Genomic DNA, 15,337 nt, shown 5'->3' on the forward strand with positions numbered 1-15,337 from the left:
ATTACAACCCCGCCATCAGCTCTCCCATAGAGATCGGTTTCCGGACCGCATTCGAGAACCCTTCGTGGAAAGTAACCCAAACCTTCCGTCCAGCCTTGGACGACTCATCAGCCCACGCCTCCGCACTATCCGGGTCCCTAGGCTGTGGTGTAGGTTCATCAACTACTCGACCAAAGAAGTCGCGCTTGATAGCCGCATCCCTGAGTGCTTTCGCTGCAACACCATCATCGGACTTCCTAGAACCCTTAGCGCCGAGTTTAGATGCGCTCATGGCATCAGACTGTTTGCGAGTCGTTGCTTTGCGATACTCCTGGTCCAGCACCTGGCGGACGGCGTACCGTACCGGCGCTGTACTGCCCGAGGTCTCGATGGTGCTGCCTTTGATTTTTGAGAAGACGACGAGCGAATCGATGGGTCTGTTGATGGTGTTATTAGCTTAGAAGTGTTGGACAAGGCCTCGGAAATTATCACTCACGGTTCCATTCTATACGCCCATCCACCGTGGCTTCCTTCGTGTTCTACGCGTACTTTTTCAAATGTCAAGCCCATCCCAGTCATGACATGCACTGCGGCTTGAACGAGTGCGCGTTCAGACTCTTTGCGAACGGTGGCTGTGCTCCTCTGCTCTCCATTTCCACGAATGATAACCGGTTTCACATCGGGGGATAGCATGCGGATCAAGTAGGGGATTAAATCCGTGATCACACTTTCAGTAGACCGGAACATGCGAGTCATAGGCGCTGATAAGGAGGCGTGGAACGCAGTCATAGCCGCACGGTTCTGCTTCAACGCCTCAAAGGCAGCGAAGTCGGCTCTGGGTCCTGAAAAGGGGTGTGCCTCTTCGGCGTCCTCGTCCTCGCCATCGTCATTTTTGTCATCTTCGGTCGTCCGGCCCATGGCTGTAGCAAATAGATGATGGAATGCGACAACCGACTGGCTGAGGTATGGGGCCAGCTCCCATTCCTGAGAAGAGTGGACCTTCGAGCTGATTAAATCATGGAAATAGAGCCAGTCGTGAGCGGCATTAGGCTTCGAGAAGTAATTGTCATCCTGGTATTGCTGAATGGGATATGAAGCAAAACACTCCGATACACAGCGGTCATGGTCACCGCTGGCATCTACCATTTCGCGCAGTCGGTTGATTGCGTGTCGCTTGCGCAAGTCCGCTACTCCGACAGGTACCCGGGAATTCGGGGTATCGAAGCGATCTTGGAAACTCATATTGGCAGGTGCATCTGCGAAGCCGGCTCCCTCTGTGAAGACACGGTTGACGATCTCCCGAGTGCCACCACGACTCAACTCTTTGAAGAACGAGCTACCCTCAGCCGATGGATTGAGCACTCGACTCTCCAACCACTTCTTCGTCAGTCTCAGCGAGGAGGACAACGCCTCGTTTCGAAGCTTCTGTGCCACGAATTCTGCGGCAACAAGCACGCTACGGATGTCACCTTGGGCAGAGCCTTGGGATTTGGCAGTGCGGTGCTTTTTGCTAACCATACCCCAGGCCGCTTCACAGAGCCTTCGAGCGCCATCAGCGTCGCAGGGGATGCCTTCACGGTCGAAAATGACCTTGACTCGCTGAACAACGTTTTCTAATGGTGCCTGACGGACAGTGATCATCTCTGCAATAGACGAAGCCCTGAGTGGCCGCAAACTGCTGTGATAAAGGTCATTGCAAACCAGGATTAACGGTCGCATGAACCGGAAATTGTCGCCCTTTCGCTTCTTGCCTTTATTGCCTTCCGAAGCCCATTTCGCGTTCCGCTGATCGAGCAGAACGAGGTCGATGAGGGCCTTCATAAAGCCGCCCTCACCACCGCTCCCGGAGCCACCAGTGACACCGTCGACTTCGTCTACAACGACACAGACGGGCTTACCGGCGCGACGGACCTGGGTATTGCCAATCTGCACGTTCATACCCTTGACATTCTCTGTTCCCAGCGCATCACGAATGCGGCCTTTGACCACATCTTTGCTGCGGTCATCACTTGCATTAATCTCAAGCACTTCGAAACCAGCCTGTCTGGCGCACACATGCGCCAGAGTCGTCTTTCCGAGTCCAGGAGGGCCACTGAGTAAAAGCACCTTTCGATGGATATACTCTTCTTCATCATCCTTGGCAGGTTTCTTCGCACGAGACTTAGCTATCCCGGGGAATACGATGGACTCCCAACCCTTGAGCCAGCGGAGTACTGATCGATGGGTGCGCTCATCCCCAATGAGGTCAGTGAATTTGCGAGCACGGTATTTTTCTGTCCACATCGCGGAGTCTTTCTTTTGTTGCTTCGGGCTTATATGGCTCGTTTCGATAGTGCGCTGAACTCGGGGCTGAGGGACTGCCTTCGAGGAATTCGTGTCCTTGGCCACCTCGTCCAGCAATTGGTGGATATCGACACCGTAATAGCTCTTCCTCGCTTTCCCAGGCTCTACCTCAGACCGACTGGCAATCATTCGTTGATATGAAACGGAGGCCTGCGCTTTCTTTTGCGATACGTTATGGGTCTTGCCAGCACAAGTCTTGATCTGGAATCTTTTGGGGGCTGTTGGAGCGGGCCGAGGTGTCAATACTGGGAGAGTCCTGGAAGAGCTAGGTGTAGCATTGACAGCCTCGCTTGGCTTCGTGACTGCCGGCCTTGGTGCAAGTATATTAGGGAGTTCCGCCGAAGGCTCCTGCGGTGGCAGGTCATATTGAATATCCATTTGCTCGTCCCTGAAGGCAGGAAGGTCGTCTTCATCGTCGTCATCATCGTCAACAAAGCCTCCGATCATGCGCGGGCGCTTGGGCTCTGTCGGCTGCGAGCCTGCCTCTCCGTCTGTGCCTTTCCTCTTCTGCGAATCATTGGTCGCATTGCCAGACGTGGGCGTGAGTGCGCCCGAAGGTGCTATGAAAGGCATTCTTGTAGGTGGAGAAGACGGAATAAAAGAGAGCTTTCGAGTTGAAACGCGAGAAAATGGTCGTGGGGTCGTAACGGTCTTGGTTGGCGTATCTATTACATAGCAGTTAGTGCCTGGGTACCAGTCAATGTGGGCTAGAAATTGCAAACCCTGTCTTATGTCGTCTTCACTGCGAAACACATCACATAGATCCCACGCTCGGTGCTGGATTACAACTCGGTTGCGGGTTTGTTCCTGGCAGTGCAAGTGGATTGCTTCGATATCGTCGGAGAATGATTCGGATGGTGGATTTAATGTGTGGCCTGGGCTTTCGGAGTGGAGATGAAGCGCAGGATCAAACGACGATAAGAATGGCGACGAGGGAAGCATTCAAGCGTTGGGATATCTCATGTCATTGAATGGTCTTGGATGGTCTTGAATGGTCTTGAATGGTCTCCGATACAATTCCCCTCTGGTACGGATAGACGCGACGCGTGCTGGTAGAACGCGCTAGTCCCGTTTTGGCAGCAAAGTATTTTTACTGCGCCTTTAAGAGGTTTGCCTACTATACAGTGTACACAGTACATTTGTACTCGAGTATTTTCGTCTAACTAGGCTCTCTAAATAAATACCAGAGGGCTGGAAGCAGAATATGGGAAACATGTATTGTAGACCAAACCAAACCGGCTCTAGTCTTCTAGTCAATGGTATACTGTGCGGTTCATAAAACGAACAAAAAATGGCATCAACCTGCTCGATAGGTCATGATACAAAAGGAAAACGACTCATTCAACCATTTTAGGCGCTCTTGAGCTTCTCAGTCAGCTCGGGCACCTTCTCAAACAGATCACCGACCAGGCCAACATCAGCAACCTGGAAGATGGGAGCCTCGGGATCCTTGTTGATAGCCGCAATGACCTTGCTGTCCTTCATACCAGCCAAGTGCTGGATAGCACCAGAGATACCAGCACAGAGGTAGAGCTGAGGAGCAACGTTCTTACCAGTCTGGCCGACCTGCAGACTGTTATCGGCAAAGCCGCTGTCAACAGCAGCACGCGAAGCACCAATGGCAGCGCCGAGGGAATCCGCCAGCGGAAGCATGATGCGGTCGAACTCCTCCTTGGACTTCAGGCCACGGCCTCCGGACACGACACGAGTGGCTGTGCCGAGATCGGGACGTTCAGACTTGGTCAGTTCCTCAGACACCCACTCGGTGGTCGCGGGGGCGTTGGGGTCGGTTCCCTCGACGATCTTGGCGGAGCCGCCCTCGGTCTCGACGCCCTGGAAGGCGGTGCCTCGGACTGTAATGACCTTGATATTGTCGGACGATTGGACGGTCAGGATGGCGTTGCCGGCGTAGATGGGGCGGACGAAAGCTGCATTATGGTCAGTGGCCGCCGGATCACATGTCAAGTCAGTCTTCGGACTTCCACGTACTGTCTTCGCTCTCAATAGCGGTGATATCTGAGATTTGTTGAACATCCAAGAGAGCAGCCACACGGGGAAGCAGACTCTTGCCGAAGGCAGAGTGGCCTGCAATGACGTGGGTGAATCCACCGTTCTTGATGTTCTCAACGAGAAGAGGGGCATAGTTTTCGGGGAGACCCTGTAGTGCAACAGAAAGGATGGTTAGCCAAAGTCCCTTGAACTCGTTGTCAATCAAAGAATGTAGAATTACATACCTTCTCGTATGCGTCATTGTCCACGGCCAACACCTTCTCGACACCCTTAATCTTAGCAACCTCGGCAGCGGAGGTGCCCTTGACACCGGAGCCAGCAAGGAAGCCCGTTACTGAGCCACCAAGCTTCTGTGCAGCCGCAATTGCGGACAAAGAGGAAGCCTCCAGCTTGCCATTCCGCTGCTCGAGAACGGCGAGAGTCGAAAGCAGGCGGGCGAGCGCCGAGGAAGCGGGCTGGCTCAACTTCCGGGTGGGTTGGAGCTGGGAGCGGGCAGCCCGTAGGACAGAGTGTCTAGCAATGGGAATCATAGTGACGACTTGGTGTGGTGATCTGGCGATGTTCTTCCAGGCGTGGGGAGAAGAGCAAGAATGAAGCTCGGCGATTCACGGTGATGTGAGGGTGGCTATCGTCGGCATGCCAAGACCGGCGGGCCCGAGGTCGGAAAGGTTTGGGATCATCACGACGCGGCTTCTTGCCATTACGACACATCAAGCAGTCAAGAGAAAGCTTGATTCCTTTCTATAATAATGTATTGAATGTTATAAGAGGGTGAAGTATTCATCAGACCGCAAGGATCATTCCAAGCCGATGAAGTCAATACAAGGCCTCTCAAGGCATGCAATCTTCGGTCTCATGGCGTCTTCTGTCTTCTATATTATCTTTCATGAGTTCTTTATTCACGCTATCAGTAGTTAGTGGAGCAAAAGCAACGAAAAGTAGTCAGAGCGTAGTAGAAGTATCAATATCCACCGAGACTACGTTACCGTGATGACCCCAAAGGCCGTACGCCCGAGGTCGAACTCAATGTCTACGAGTGTCTGACTACATGGGCGGATCTAAGAATGGTGGTCTCAGGTCTCTCTCATCCCAGTACATTCTCCTATGATACATGATGCACGCTAACAAACAGAACAAAACAAAATTATAAAGAACTGTGTGGCGGGTCGCCACTAGTACATGTAAACATAGTCGCCATTGCCGTGGACAAGGTTAGACCGGACTCGGGGGCGCCTCCCAGACTCCCTACTTCCCTCCCCTCCTCCCACATCCCCCGATGGGGACTTGGTCGCACGCATCCACTTCATCCGCGTCTGTGACCGACTCCCAATCGCTGGAGGAATCTTCGTCCTCACTGCTGGTCCATATGTCGTCGGAATCACTCCACAGATCACTCTCACTCTCCTCACCGCTGAGCTCCGCGCATGGCAGCGCCATATTTCCGCTCTTAATCCACTCATCTTCCTCGTCTTCGTCGATGAGTGGGAGAGGGATGGGCTTGGTAGTGTCACCTTCCACCTCAGGCTAGGCCATTGAAGGAGGATATCCATCTTCTCAGCGTAGTCCTCCGTGTCAAAGTCCAGTGCTTGGGTATAGCCTCAATAGGCCAGTTGAAGGCGGCCGTTATTGTCGAGATACCTATGCAGGACGCGGACTCTGGCATCTCGTCACCGGCACCGTCATGTTTTTGTGAGCATGCAGAATCAATGCGGATCCCTCCACGTCGAATTCGATTTCTTCTGGCGCAATGATATCCATTCCTAGTAGCAGGCCGGGGCCTAGATTGTCGACGATGTGCATCTCCCTTTTGAGGTGCGCAATGGTTTCGACTCCCTTCACCCGACCAGTAAGATACACATTCACTACTAGGTACTCCGAAGAGGCAAAACTTGAAGGAGATGATCATTTTCGAGAACACCGCGGAGAGTGCATGGTGCAACTTGTGGGAGTCAATGCCTTTGAGGCTCTTTGCCTCCCATGTCTCTAGCATCGGGAACCAACCGAATTGGTGGTCCACCGGGCGGATCTCTCTGTCGGAGTCAATGCCTTTGAGGCTCTTTGCCTCCCATATCTCTAGCATCGGGAACCAACCGAATTGGTGGTCCACCGGGCTCATCTCTCGAGGTCTGTGTTCGCTTGCGTACTACTTGGCTGCAGCTTCCCGTAAACATCCTTGGATATTAGCTCTCACGAGAGCCTCGCCTTTCAGCGGGATCTGGACTCGTAGCTGATTCAGGAAAACGTAGACATTGCGGCAATAAGTCGATCCGCGGACTGATCGGAAGGTCACCCATACTTGGTGACAAATCTGACAATCGTGGATTTCAGTAGGCATTATACGGATCCACAAAGGCCTCTCTTGAGTTGGGTCTGGCGCAAATAGGCCCACTTCCTCCAACTTCCAGGAGGAGGCGGGTGGAAATGCGGACACCCCATCGTAGCCATTGCGGCCGCCGGCTTGGAGTTCCGTCGCACCCTTGGGGTCCTGGGGTGCCCAGGTGAACGGGTCGTCTGCGGGGTTCTCTTGACATTGGTGTTGGCGATTTTGGAGGTGGTATCAGTGTCCGAGAAAAAGTATGGGATGAATGATGGATCAGTGTCGCCAGCCCAGAAGCCCATCGGATGGATGTCAAATTCACGGAGCTTGTTGGTGATGTACCGAGACCCCAGGTGACTGAGGCCTCGCTATAAGGAAAGGAGGAACTCCTCCTTCTGCTGGTAGTGCCACTTCCAGAGAGGCTTTGGCATTGTGAATGATGAGATCGGTAGTTGAGGAAGGAAGAAAGAAGGGAAGAGATTCAGACGGCAGGAGCTCCCTTCTGTCTGATCTGGTCAGCTGCCGACGCCCAAGTAGGGAAAAGGTCAAACCCAGGGTTCCCTGTCGAACGTCCATTTTAGGCAATGTATGGTTGCCGTTAGTTCTATCTACTGGACAGACTCGACAGACTGACAGAGTTCAAGTGCTGAAAGAAGGTACCATGGTAGAATGAGTCTAATGAGACTTTTAAGCTTTCCCCTAGTTAGTATCTTATTGAGATCCAACGGAGAACTCCGTGCTTCGCCACAGGTGTCCGACGCCTAGTAGGGTAAAAGGGGCAGTGCAACACAGCGTCATTAGTAAGAGGTACTATATGTCGTCATATAGAACAGCGGGCATAGCGACAGAGACTTGGGTAAAGAAAGGTACAAGTTACATGTGAATATACTACGTGCATGATAATAAGCCTGGGAGCAATATGCCAAGGTATGAACTATGAAAGTGAGAACTCCCCTTGACTGTTATTGTATAGGGCTTGATACCTGGGGGCACACCTCCAAATAAACTCGTTTCCTTCTGCTACCCAGTATATTGCATCGACGTGGACGAGTTTTAGTATCATTACTAGGGAACTAAGGATCATCGTAACAATAGACACACGTGATATTTTGTACGCCAGAAATACCTTTACATGCAGAAAACATTAAGAGCTAAAACCATCATGAACTAGACTTCTTCTTCTTGCCGCCGGCCTTTGATGGGGCGGGCTTGCTTGTGTTACCATCCTCGAGAGCCTGGGCCTTGAGCTTTTGCAGCTTCTCTTTCCGCGCAGCGATTAAGGCAGCCTCCTCCTCATCCTCTGCCGGCTTGGTCTTCTTGGTCTTCTTCTCCTCAAGCAGCTTGCCGTCTCCAACGGACTTGCGCTTCTTGGAGTCCTTGATAGCTTCAGTCTCGGGGGCAGCTTCCAGCACATTGGCATCCTCCACCCACAACTCATCGGCCAGCCAGATGGGCAGGGCCATGGTGTTGGCACCCTTGATGTGAAGAGCCTTGATGTTCCTCCAGCCCTTGGCGACGAACTTCTCGGTCAGGCCGTTAACAACGGCGACGATATTATCGGACAGCTGCTCGGGTGTGAACTTGGATGTGCCGACCCGGACGGAGGCGGTAGTGGATGGCGCGAGCTGCACGGAGGCGCAGTTCAGGGTACGCTCGATTTCCTTAGCGACAATTAGGGGAGAGGCGAAAGACGCGCTCTTCTCTTCCTTGGAAGGAGGAGCGTTGGGCACCTTGGGGTCCTTCTTGACGCGCTTGCCATCCACCTTCTCGATCTCAGCGATACGGATGGGAATTGGGCGCTTGCTCGACTTGTAGAAGATCTTTCCGAGGGTCTGAACCAGGCGCATAGCAATACGGTCATCGGCCAGGAAAACATCGTGCTCTGAGAACAGTTGGCGACGGCTCTCGAAGCTCTGGTAGCGGGCCTTAAGCTTAGAGAAACCAATGACTTTCTCGATGCGGGAAGAAAGGCCCTGGGGGAAGGACGGGTCGGCAATGATATCCTTGACGCCACGCTGGGGATCGGCAGTGATCAGGCAGATGCTGAGCGATGGAGCTGTGTTGAGAGAGTGAGGGATGCTGATCTTGCCGGGCTTCAGGCGGTTCTTGTCCACCACATGCTGCTTGGTAGTGAGGACGAGCCAAATGGCCTCGCTCTTGGTCGCGCTGTCCTCGACATCGGAATCGTCGTCGCCAATCAGAGTCTTCTTGGTTGCAGTCTTCTCTTGTTCTTGCTGGGTGGTCTTGATGTGCTTCAGCAGCGCGCCGGAAGCTTTGAGGGTCTAATTGACATCCGATCAGTATTTTGCGAAACTCGACGTGGGGAATCATTGATACTAACCTGGGGCTTGCTAAGCTGATAGGGGGAGCCCGAGGTCACCTTCGAGGTGAGTTGAGTAGTAGAGGAGCCCATTTTAGCGATTTGTAGACTCGATGAATATCTCCAATTTTTTTCGCAATCATATCGGGACTCAAAAAAATTTCGGAAGGCGGTGGCAGTTCATCCGTTCTTGGCAGTCTGGACCCCAGTTTGTGCCTGAGGCCTTATAACGTATCTCATTGACCGCTCTGATCTGCAGGATTCTGAGGGGTATTCGAGGCGAGAGTTCTATCTACTGTCTACTACTCTATGTACTGCGTACCCGCACATTTTATGAGGGTCGTCGGACGACATAGGGAAATCATGTCAAACAAGCAGCTTATTTCTTGATTCCTTGCACACATACCTTCAGAAGCGAAGTTCCGACCCGCAAATACTTGAGAACAAGTCGCTCTGACTCCCAGCCGTCCACTTATCGCTCTGTACGGATGTTAGTGGCATGACGGCTTGGACCAAGTAGCATCAATGGCTCATGCCGACGATTTAGATCTACGGAGTAATGACATTGTGATTTGCTCCCTTTCGCCTGATGGAAAGCTCGACTCGAGGGTACTACCTCAACCAGACTGCAATTCATAAAGGTCTGCTTTGATGAAAGGTCTGCTTTCTAACTAACTAGTTGGTGAGCTTAAGCGAGAAACATCTCCAATAACTGTGTCCATCTGAGATAAGAAGGACAACCTCAATCAATCAGACCGGAAAGCATGGTATCGCCGTGGATGGACACAGTGGTCCTCGCGATATCTCTTTCGGTTCGAGCTCATTGATCAGTACATTTTGTTGCTCAGGTACAGGTAAAACCCATTGCAGTCGTAGTCCCAATCTCTGAGGTAAACTGAGCCTCTGCCCACTCACACTGGCAGACGAGGACCAACGACCGAATTCTCTCTGGTATTGCAGTATTGCAGCCTAAGTGCCAGCGTAATGACTATAAAGCTAAATTATACGCATCAAGCATTGAGCAGATGATAGCTACAGCAAGGTCGGGCATAGGACCTTCATTCCCACATGCACGTAGAAGAAGGTGGCACCCGAAAAGCCGAATCGTAGAAGATTTTCAGCACTAATCTTCAACGAAATGCTTAAATTTTGGCAAATGGGGCATCCCCTGACTAGTAGTCTCTGTACTCCGTACGCTGGCGTCATTTAATCCTCGAGAAGGAGATAGCTAAAAGTGGGCGCAATTTCCGGAAGCCCGATTTTCTCGCGCAACTATTGGTACGACGATAGTACCAACTACCAAATAATTCCACGTTGTTGTTGCTCCATAGTACCACGTCCCAGAGGACAGCGAGAGCACGTTATGACGCGGACACGCCTGTGTGGAATTAAGATTGCTGTGGATCGACGAGCCGTCGGCTTCTAGCTCGCCTATCAGTATTGTTCCACGGGGCATCGGACTCTCGAAAAGTGGATGCCTGCACACCTGCCACAGGAACTTGGCTGGATATCGCCTATGTACGGACTCACGGAGTACACAGAACGTATGTTCTCCGGTGGATAGGACCTCGGGAGTACAACATTCGGGATCGTGGAGCTCTGTGTGAATAGAAACCCATAGCACGGAGTCGTCATCCTTTCGGGGTATAGTGGTACCACGTACATCGTACTAATGGCTTGAACCGAGCAACAAGTCGGATCCAGGTACGGATACGGAGTAGGTAGACACCTCCTAGCTTCTTCGATGTAGGGGCGTATGTTTAGCATACGCCATACGGAGTACGGAGTACTTGGCCGATAATTAATCTTATTTCCCGACAGGATGAGCAGGTCAGAATATCAGATATTAGATTTAGTGGTTGGCTATATCCGGACTACGGTTTGAGTGGAATACGAACCGGGCCGAGACCCGTGCGCTGGCACAGAGGAGATCCCCTGCTTGGTCCTCACCATCAGAAGATGTACGGAAGTACATAGAAGGGGCTGGTGCCTTCGTATATTGGCCAAGCAGACCGTCGGGGGGTCGAACGCTTTACTACGTAAGCGTATCATCACGCATACTCCGTCTGTAACTCATACCCCTGGGCGCATCTTCGGCCTTCTCCGTTGAGGATAACTTAAACATTCACAAATTGTGATACGGAGGAAAATTTGCAAAGTAGCTTCAATAGTGCGGTTGATGAATTATACACGAGGAAATTGAAATAAAGAAGGGCCTAAAGAGTTGAACCCTGTGGTCGCATGTTGTCGGTACCCATGGATACGCAAGGAATTTCGGCATAGCAAAGTAAATTCTGATTGGTGTACCTGAATTACGGGGCATAAAGGAGTGCAGTGATCAGTCTGTGATTGGTTCCCCCTAGCATATTCATCTCGTTTTGCCGCCAAGCCGCAGAGACCCAAGGTAAACAAAGGCACTGGACCGATGGACGATGGATTACAACGGTTTAAAATGGAGTTTAAGACGGGAATCAACAAAGAAAGAAAGAACGGTACTGGCAAATAAGAGAAAAGTAAACAACATCGTGGATCCTTTATGCCAAGGGGACCAAGTCGCATCCAGACTCTTTCTCCTGGGGCCCACTAGGCAGTGTGTGAGACAAGTTGGACCTTGAAATTCAACTTCTGCCCCTTTTCCGTGATTATCACGCTAAACGGAATTTGGACAGGGACCGAATCGCCCCCCCCCTCCTTTTTGTTACCTGTTACTACCTCTCCTGAATTCCTCTTCCCCAGTTCCTTCCTAACCGCAGTCGCCTTTCCGAAGTTTTCTCACACCAGAGAGGTTGAATCTCTCCACACTCTTTTGAAAACTGCTGTCGTTACTCGATTGACTGTTGACGAAAAACGCGCGACCAACCCCTTTCTGATGTATGTGCTATCCTCGTTAGTCTATCATATCTCGTGATCTGTGACGCGATCTGGTGTGCTGTGGTTGACCACCTTATCGCTGGTCCTTATTGACATGACTGCACGCTACTGCAAATGCGATGTTCATGTGACCCGATAAACACGATCGCGTACGAGTTGATCATTTGAAATATGATGGAATGATAAGACAAATTAAACATCCAGGAGAGTGACTGACATATTGTGATGGGCAGTTCTGCGCTTTCGCCAAAACAATGAAGTTCCAGAACACCGTTGCCGTGCTAGCCACGGCTGGCCTCGCCGCTGCCCACGGCCATGGTCATGGTCATGCGCACAACCACAAGCGCGCCACCGAGACCGAGACCGTTTCAGTCCCTGGCCCCGTCGTCTACGATTTCGTTGTGATGGACCCTTCCAAGTCTGGCGCTCCTCAGTCTATCAGCGTTGATGACGCCTGCAAGGGTCTCGCCAACCACGAGCTCGAGTGGCTCGACGATGCCGTCGCGGCTGCTTGCCCTTCCAGCAGCTCTAGCACTTCAACTGCCGCCCCGACCACATCTACCGTCGCTCCTGCCATCCTCCAGGAGGTGTCCGCTGTTATCACACCTGCCAGCTCCACCACCACTGCGGCGCCCACATCCACTACCACCAAGGCCGCTGCTACCAGCAGCTCCAGCAGCTCCGGTGCCAAGGGCCTCACCGCTGATTTCCCTGACGGAGAGATCGACTGCAGTGAATTCCCCTCAGACTACGGTGCCGTGGCCCTTGACTACCTCGGCCTTGGTGGTTACTCCGGTATCCAGTACGTCACTATTCTCGACGATTTGGTCAGCGACATTGTGACCGCCGTTACGGGCGACGAGTGCCACAGCGGTGCTATGTGCTCTTACGCTTGCCCCCCGGCTACCAAAAGTCCCAGTGGCCTACCACCCAGGGTGCCACCGGCCAGTCCGTTGGTGGTCTCCAGTGCAAGGGCGGCAAGCTTTACCTTACCAACAAGAGCCACAAGCAGCTTTGCATTCCCGGCGTTGGTGGTGTTCACGTCAAGAACCAGATGTCCGAGAACGTCGCTGTTTGCCGCACTGACTACCCCGGCACCGAGTCTGAGACCGTCCCTCTCGCGGCCTCTCCTGGTGTTACCCACGACCTGACTTGCCCTGACGGTGACACCTACTTCTTCTGGGAGGGTAAGGCTACCTCCGCTCAGTACTACGTTAACCCCAAGGGAGTTTCCGTTGAGAAGGGTTGCCAGTGGGGTGACGGCAGCGAGCCCATCGGAAACTGGGCTCCCATCAACCTTGGTGTCGGTTACACCAAGAGCGGCAAGTTCCTCTCCATTTTCCCCAACGCCCCTACCACCGATGAGCCTCTCGACTTCAACATTAAGCTCGAAGGTGATGACCTCAGCGATGAGTGCCGTTACGAGAACGGCAAGTTCTATGATTCCAAGGGTCCCATTCAGGGCAACAGTGGCTGCACAGTACGTTCTATCTTAGATTTACCTTGCTCCTGATTTTCTCATGCTAACATTGTCTCCCAGGTCGGTGTCACCTCCGGCAAGGCCTACTACGTCTTCTACGAATAAGTGTCGCAACGGCTATTTGGTCGACGCCAGTCGCTATCTGGCCACGCTAACTTGAGATTGGCGTGTTCCCTTTGAATTACACTAGGGCAAGCTGAGCCGTCGCTCTCGTCTCACTTCCCTTTGTGCACCTGTCTATATTCATGGTCTCTTATCTGAAGGATCAGTTCTTCTTTTCTGTGTATCTTACATTCTATGTTTATTTTACGTGGCTTGGTTTGAAATCCAATTCCATGTTGCATTTTATCGGTTTTATTCTTATGACCACATTTCACCCTCTGGTCAGACAACTTCATGGGAGCGATTTCTTCTTTTATCTGATGATTAGATTTACCTTCTTCTATCTTCAAGTACCAACCAGTTCTTGATTTTGAATCTATCCTTCGTTCCCTTTCCTTTTGTTGTTCAGAGGGACTGTGTTTGGCTTTCCCCGTCAAGCGTCTTTCGGATTTTGGTGAATTCGTCCATGCTGGTCCTGTGACTTGATGTTGAGGCTCGACTTACTGAGTCGGTCCGGTGAGATGAACCATGGCACACAGCTGGTCCTGTAACAGTCGTTAGGTCGACTGGCCATTCTTCGCTTGACATCCAACATATGCGGGGTGATCTAGTCCGGGAGATATGTACGGCCTGTTTTCTAGCTACTTATTCACTCGATGATATGCTGAATTCTCATTTCCATCTTCCCTGTTTCATGCACTGCACGCTGGGACTAGTTTGCCGGCTAACCAGTAGTCCAAGTGCATGGTCGATAGTATCTTCGACTACGGGCGACTACGCTCTCAGCGCGAGGGATTAGTCAATTATCCATTAGGAGCCGCAAAAACCTAATGATACTAGTGGATGTGATACATCGCGTACATGATCAATGCAATATGTATGCCCCACCAACCAGCTATCATGCATGATTGCATCATTGTTCTCGTGCGTAGGAACTAGGAAAGGGTCGAATAGTGGAATTCTTCAATCGTTCTAGTTGCAGTTATATTGCTTGGATAAAGGTTATCTGGAAGTCAGAGAAACGGATTGTCTGATATCACGTGTGGATATATATCAGCGCGAAGCCCTAATCATTGTAGCAACTACAACAGGAAAGGTACTTCTGGAAAAACAACCCCACCTCCTCTACAGAATCAGTCTATGACAAAAACTTCCAATACAGAATAACTCAAAGTCCTAAAGCAGACACAGACACATATTTTCGATAGCATATCCAGGGTTCGTGAAGTCGGCAGGGCTCAAGTGGTCGTCCTAGGCGCAGGAGATGCCAAGATGCTCAAATTTGACTACGTCGCGGAGAGACAATATGTTCAAGTAGTTACACGGTAAGATATTGATGGCAGAAGAGAAATGAAAGTGAGAGTCAATCAATGAGCACCCAATGAGGCTCACTGAATATAACCCATACTTAGAACGGTTTTTAGACTACATACATTGATCTAGACCCAATCAACTATTAAGCAAGGGATCGATTTCAAGAGGCATACATCCATCGCTGACATGGAATGCATAAAACTTCCCAAGAAGATCCTTCACCGTTATTGTTGAGAGCTAACTGGAGACCGGTGGACACGACCGAACCAAACCCGCGTAAAGAATCAATAGTACCCGAGACGAGACCCCACCAGTACTTGTGAACAAATACCTGCAAGTTGTAGGGTGTTTGGTTATTTTCTTGATAGTAGTAGTACTGTCAATATTGACCAGGCTGGAATGTAAGCCACATGTTTTCACTACGTAGAGAGGAATGTCTGTGAGATTCAATCGATTGTCGTTCAAGTCGATGTCATATCATCCCACATGGGGGCTGGAAGACGCGACGATGTAGGTCGGTGATCAAATTGGTGACAAGAAGTGGGGTGGTTAGGGGGGCTTGTTAGTTTCTGCTGGGAACTGTATAGTTACCCTAGTACGG

At 51.4% G+C, this 15,337-nt stretch overlaps 5 protein-coding genes across 5 annotated transcripts; 1 reads left to right on the top strand and 4 right to left on the bottom strand.

The window, feature by feature from the left end:
- Nucleotide 1: 1 nt before the first annotated feature.
- On the bottom strand, nt 2-3,264 carry N7515_000255 (putative sister chromatid cohesion factor (Chl12); the record flags this gene model as incomplete). Its single annotated transcript, XM_056660999.1, has 3 exons — nt 2-416; nt 476-2,987; nt 3,045-3,264. 3 exons carry the CDS (start codon nt 3,262-3,264, stop codon nt 2-4), a joined length of 3,147 nt encoding a protein of 1,048 aa, XP_056526165.1.
- Nucleotides 3,265-3,672: 408 nt separating this feature from the next.
- N7515_000256 (electron transfer flavoprotein subunit alpha/FixB family protein) lies at nt 3,673-4,862 on the bottom strand (the record flags this gene model as incomplete). Its single annotated transcript, XM_056661000.1, has 3 exons — nt 3,673-4,250; nt 4,312-4,480; nt 4,557-4,862. 3 exons carry the CDS (start codon nt 4,860-4,862, stop codon nt 3,673-3,675), a joined length of 1,053 nt encoding a protein of 350 aa, XP_056526166.1.
- A 715-nt stretch (nt 4,863-5,577) lies between these two features.
- N7515_000257 (uncharacterized protein) lies at nt 5,578-6,863 on the bottom strand (the record flags this gene model as incomplete). The annotated part of the gene is made up of 2 exons (XM_056661001.1): nt 5,578-5,856; nt 6,762-6,863. 2 exons carry the CDS (start codon nt 6,861-6,863, stop codon nt 5,578-5,580), a joined length of 381 nt encoding a protein of 126 aa, XP_056526167.1.
- A 946-nt stretch (nt 6,864-7,809) lies between these two features.
- On the bottom strand, nt 7,810-9,062 carry N7515_000258 (uncharacterized protein; the record flags this gene model as incomplete). Its single annotated transcript, XM_056661002.1, has 2 exons — nt 7,810-8,931; nt 8,991-9,062. The coding sequence occupies 2 exons, from the start codon at nt 9,060-9,062 to the stop codon at nt 7,810-7,812; spliced, it is 1,194 nt and encodes a 397-aa protein (XP_056526168.1).
- Nucleotides 9,063-12,094: 3,032 nt separating this feature from the next.
- Nucleotides 12,095-13,425, top strand: sun1 (SUN family protein UTH1; the record flags this gene model as incomplete). The annotated part of the gene is made up of 3 exons (XM_056661003.1): nt 12,095-12,688; nt 12,760-13,320; nt 13,381-13,425. 3 exons carry the CDS (start codon nt 12,095-12,097, stop codon nt 13,423-13,425), a joined length of 1,200 nt encoding a protein of 399 aa, XP_056526169.1.
- Nucleotides 13,426-15,337: the final 1,912 nt, after the last annotated feature.

The sequence above is a fragment of the Penicillium bovifimosum genome, assembly GCF_028826915.1.
Source record: "Penicillium bovifimosum strain IBT 22155 chromosome Unknown utg000001l_segment0_segment0, whole genome shotgun sequence".
Lineage (NCBI taxonomy): Eukaryota > Fungi > Ascomycota > Eurotiomycetes > Eurotiales > Aspergillaceae > Penicillium > Penicillium bovifimosum.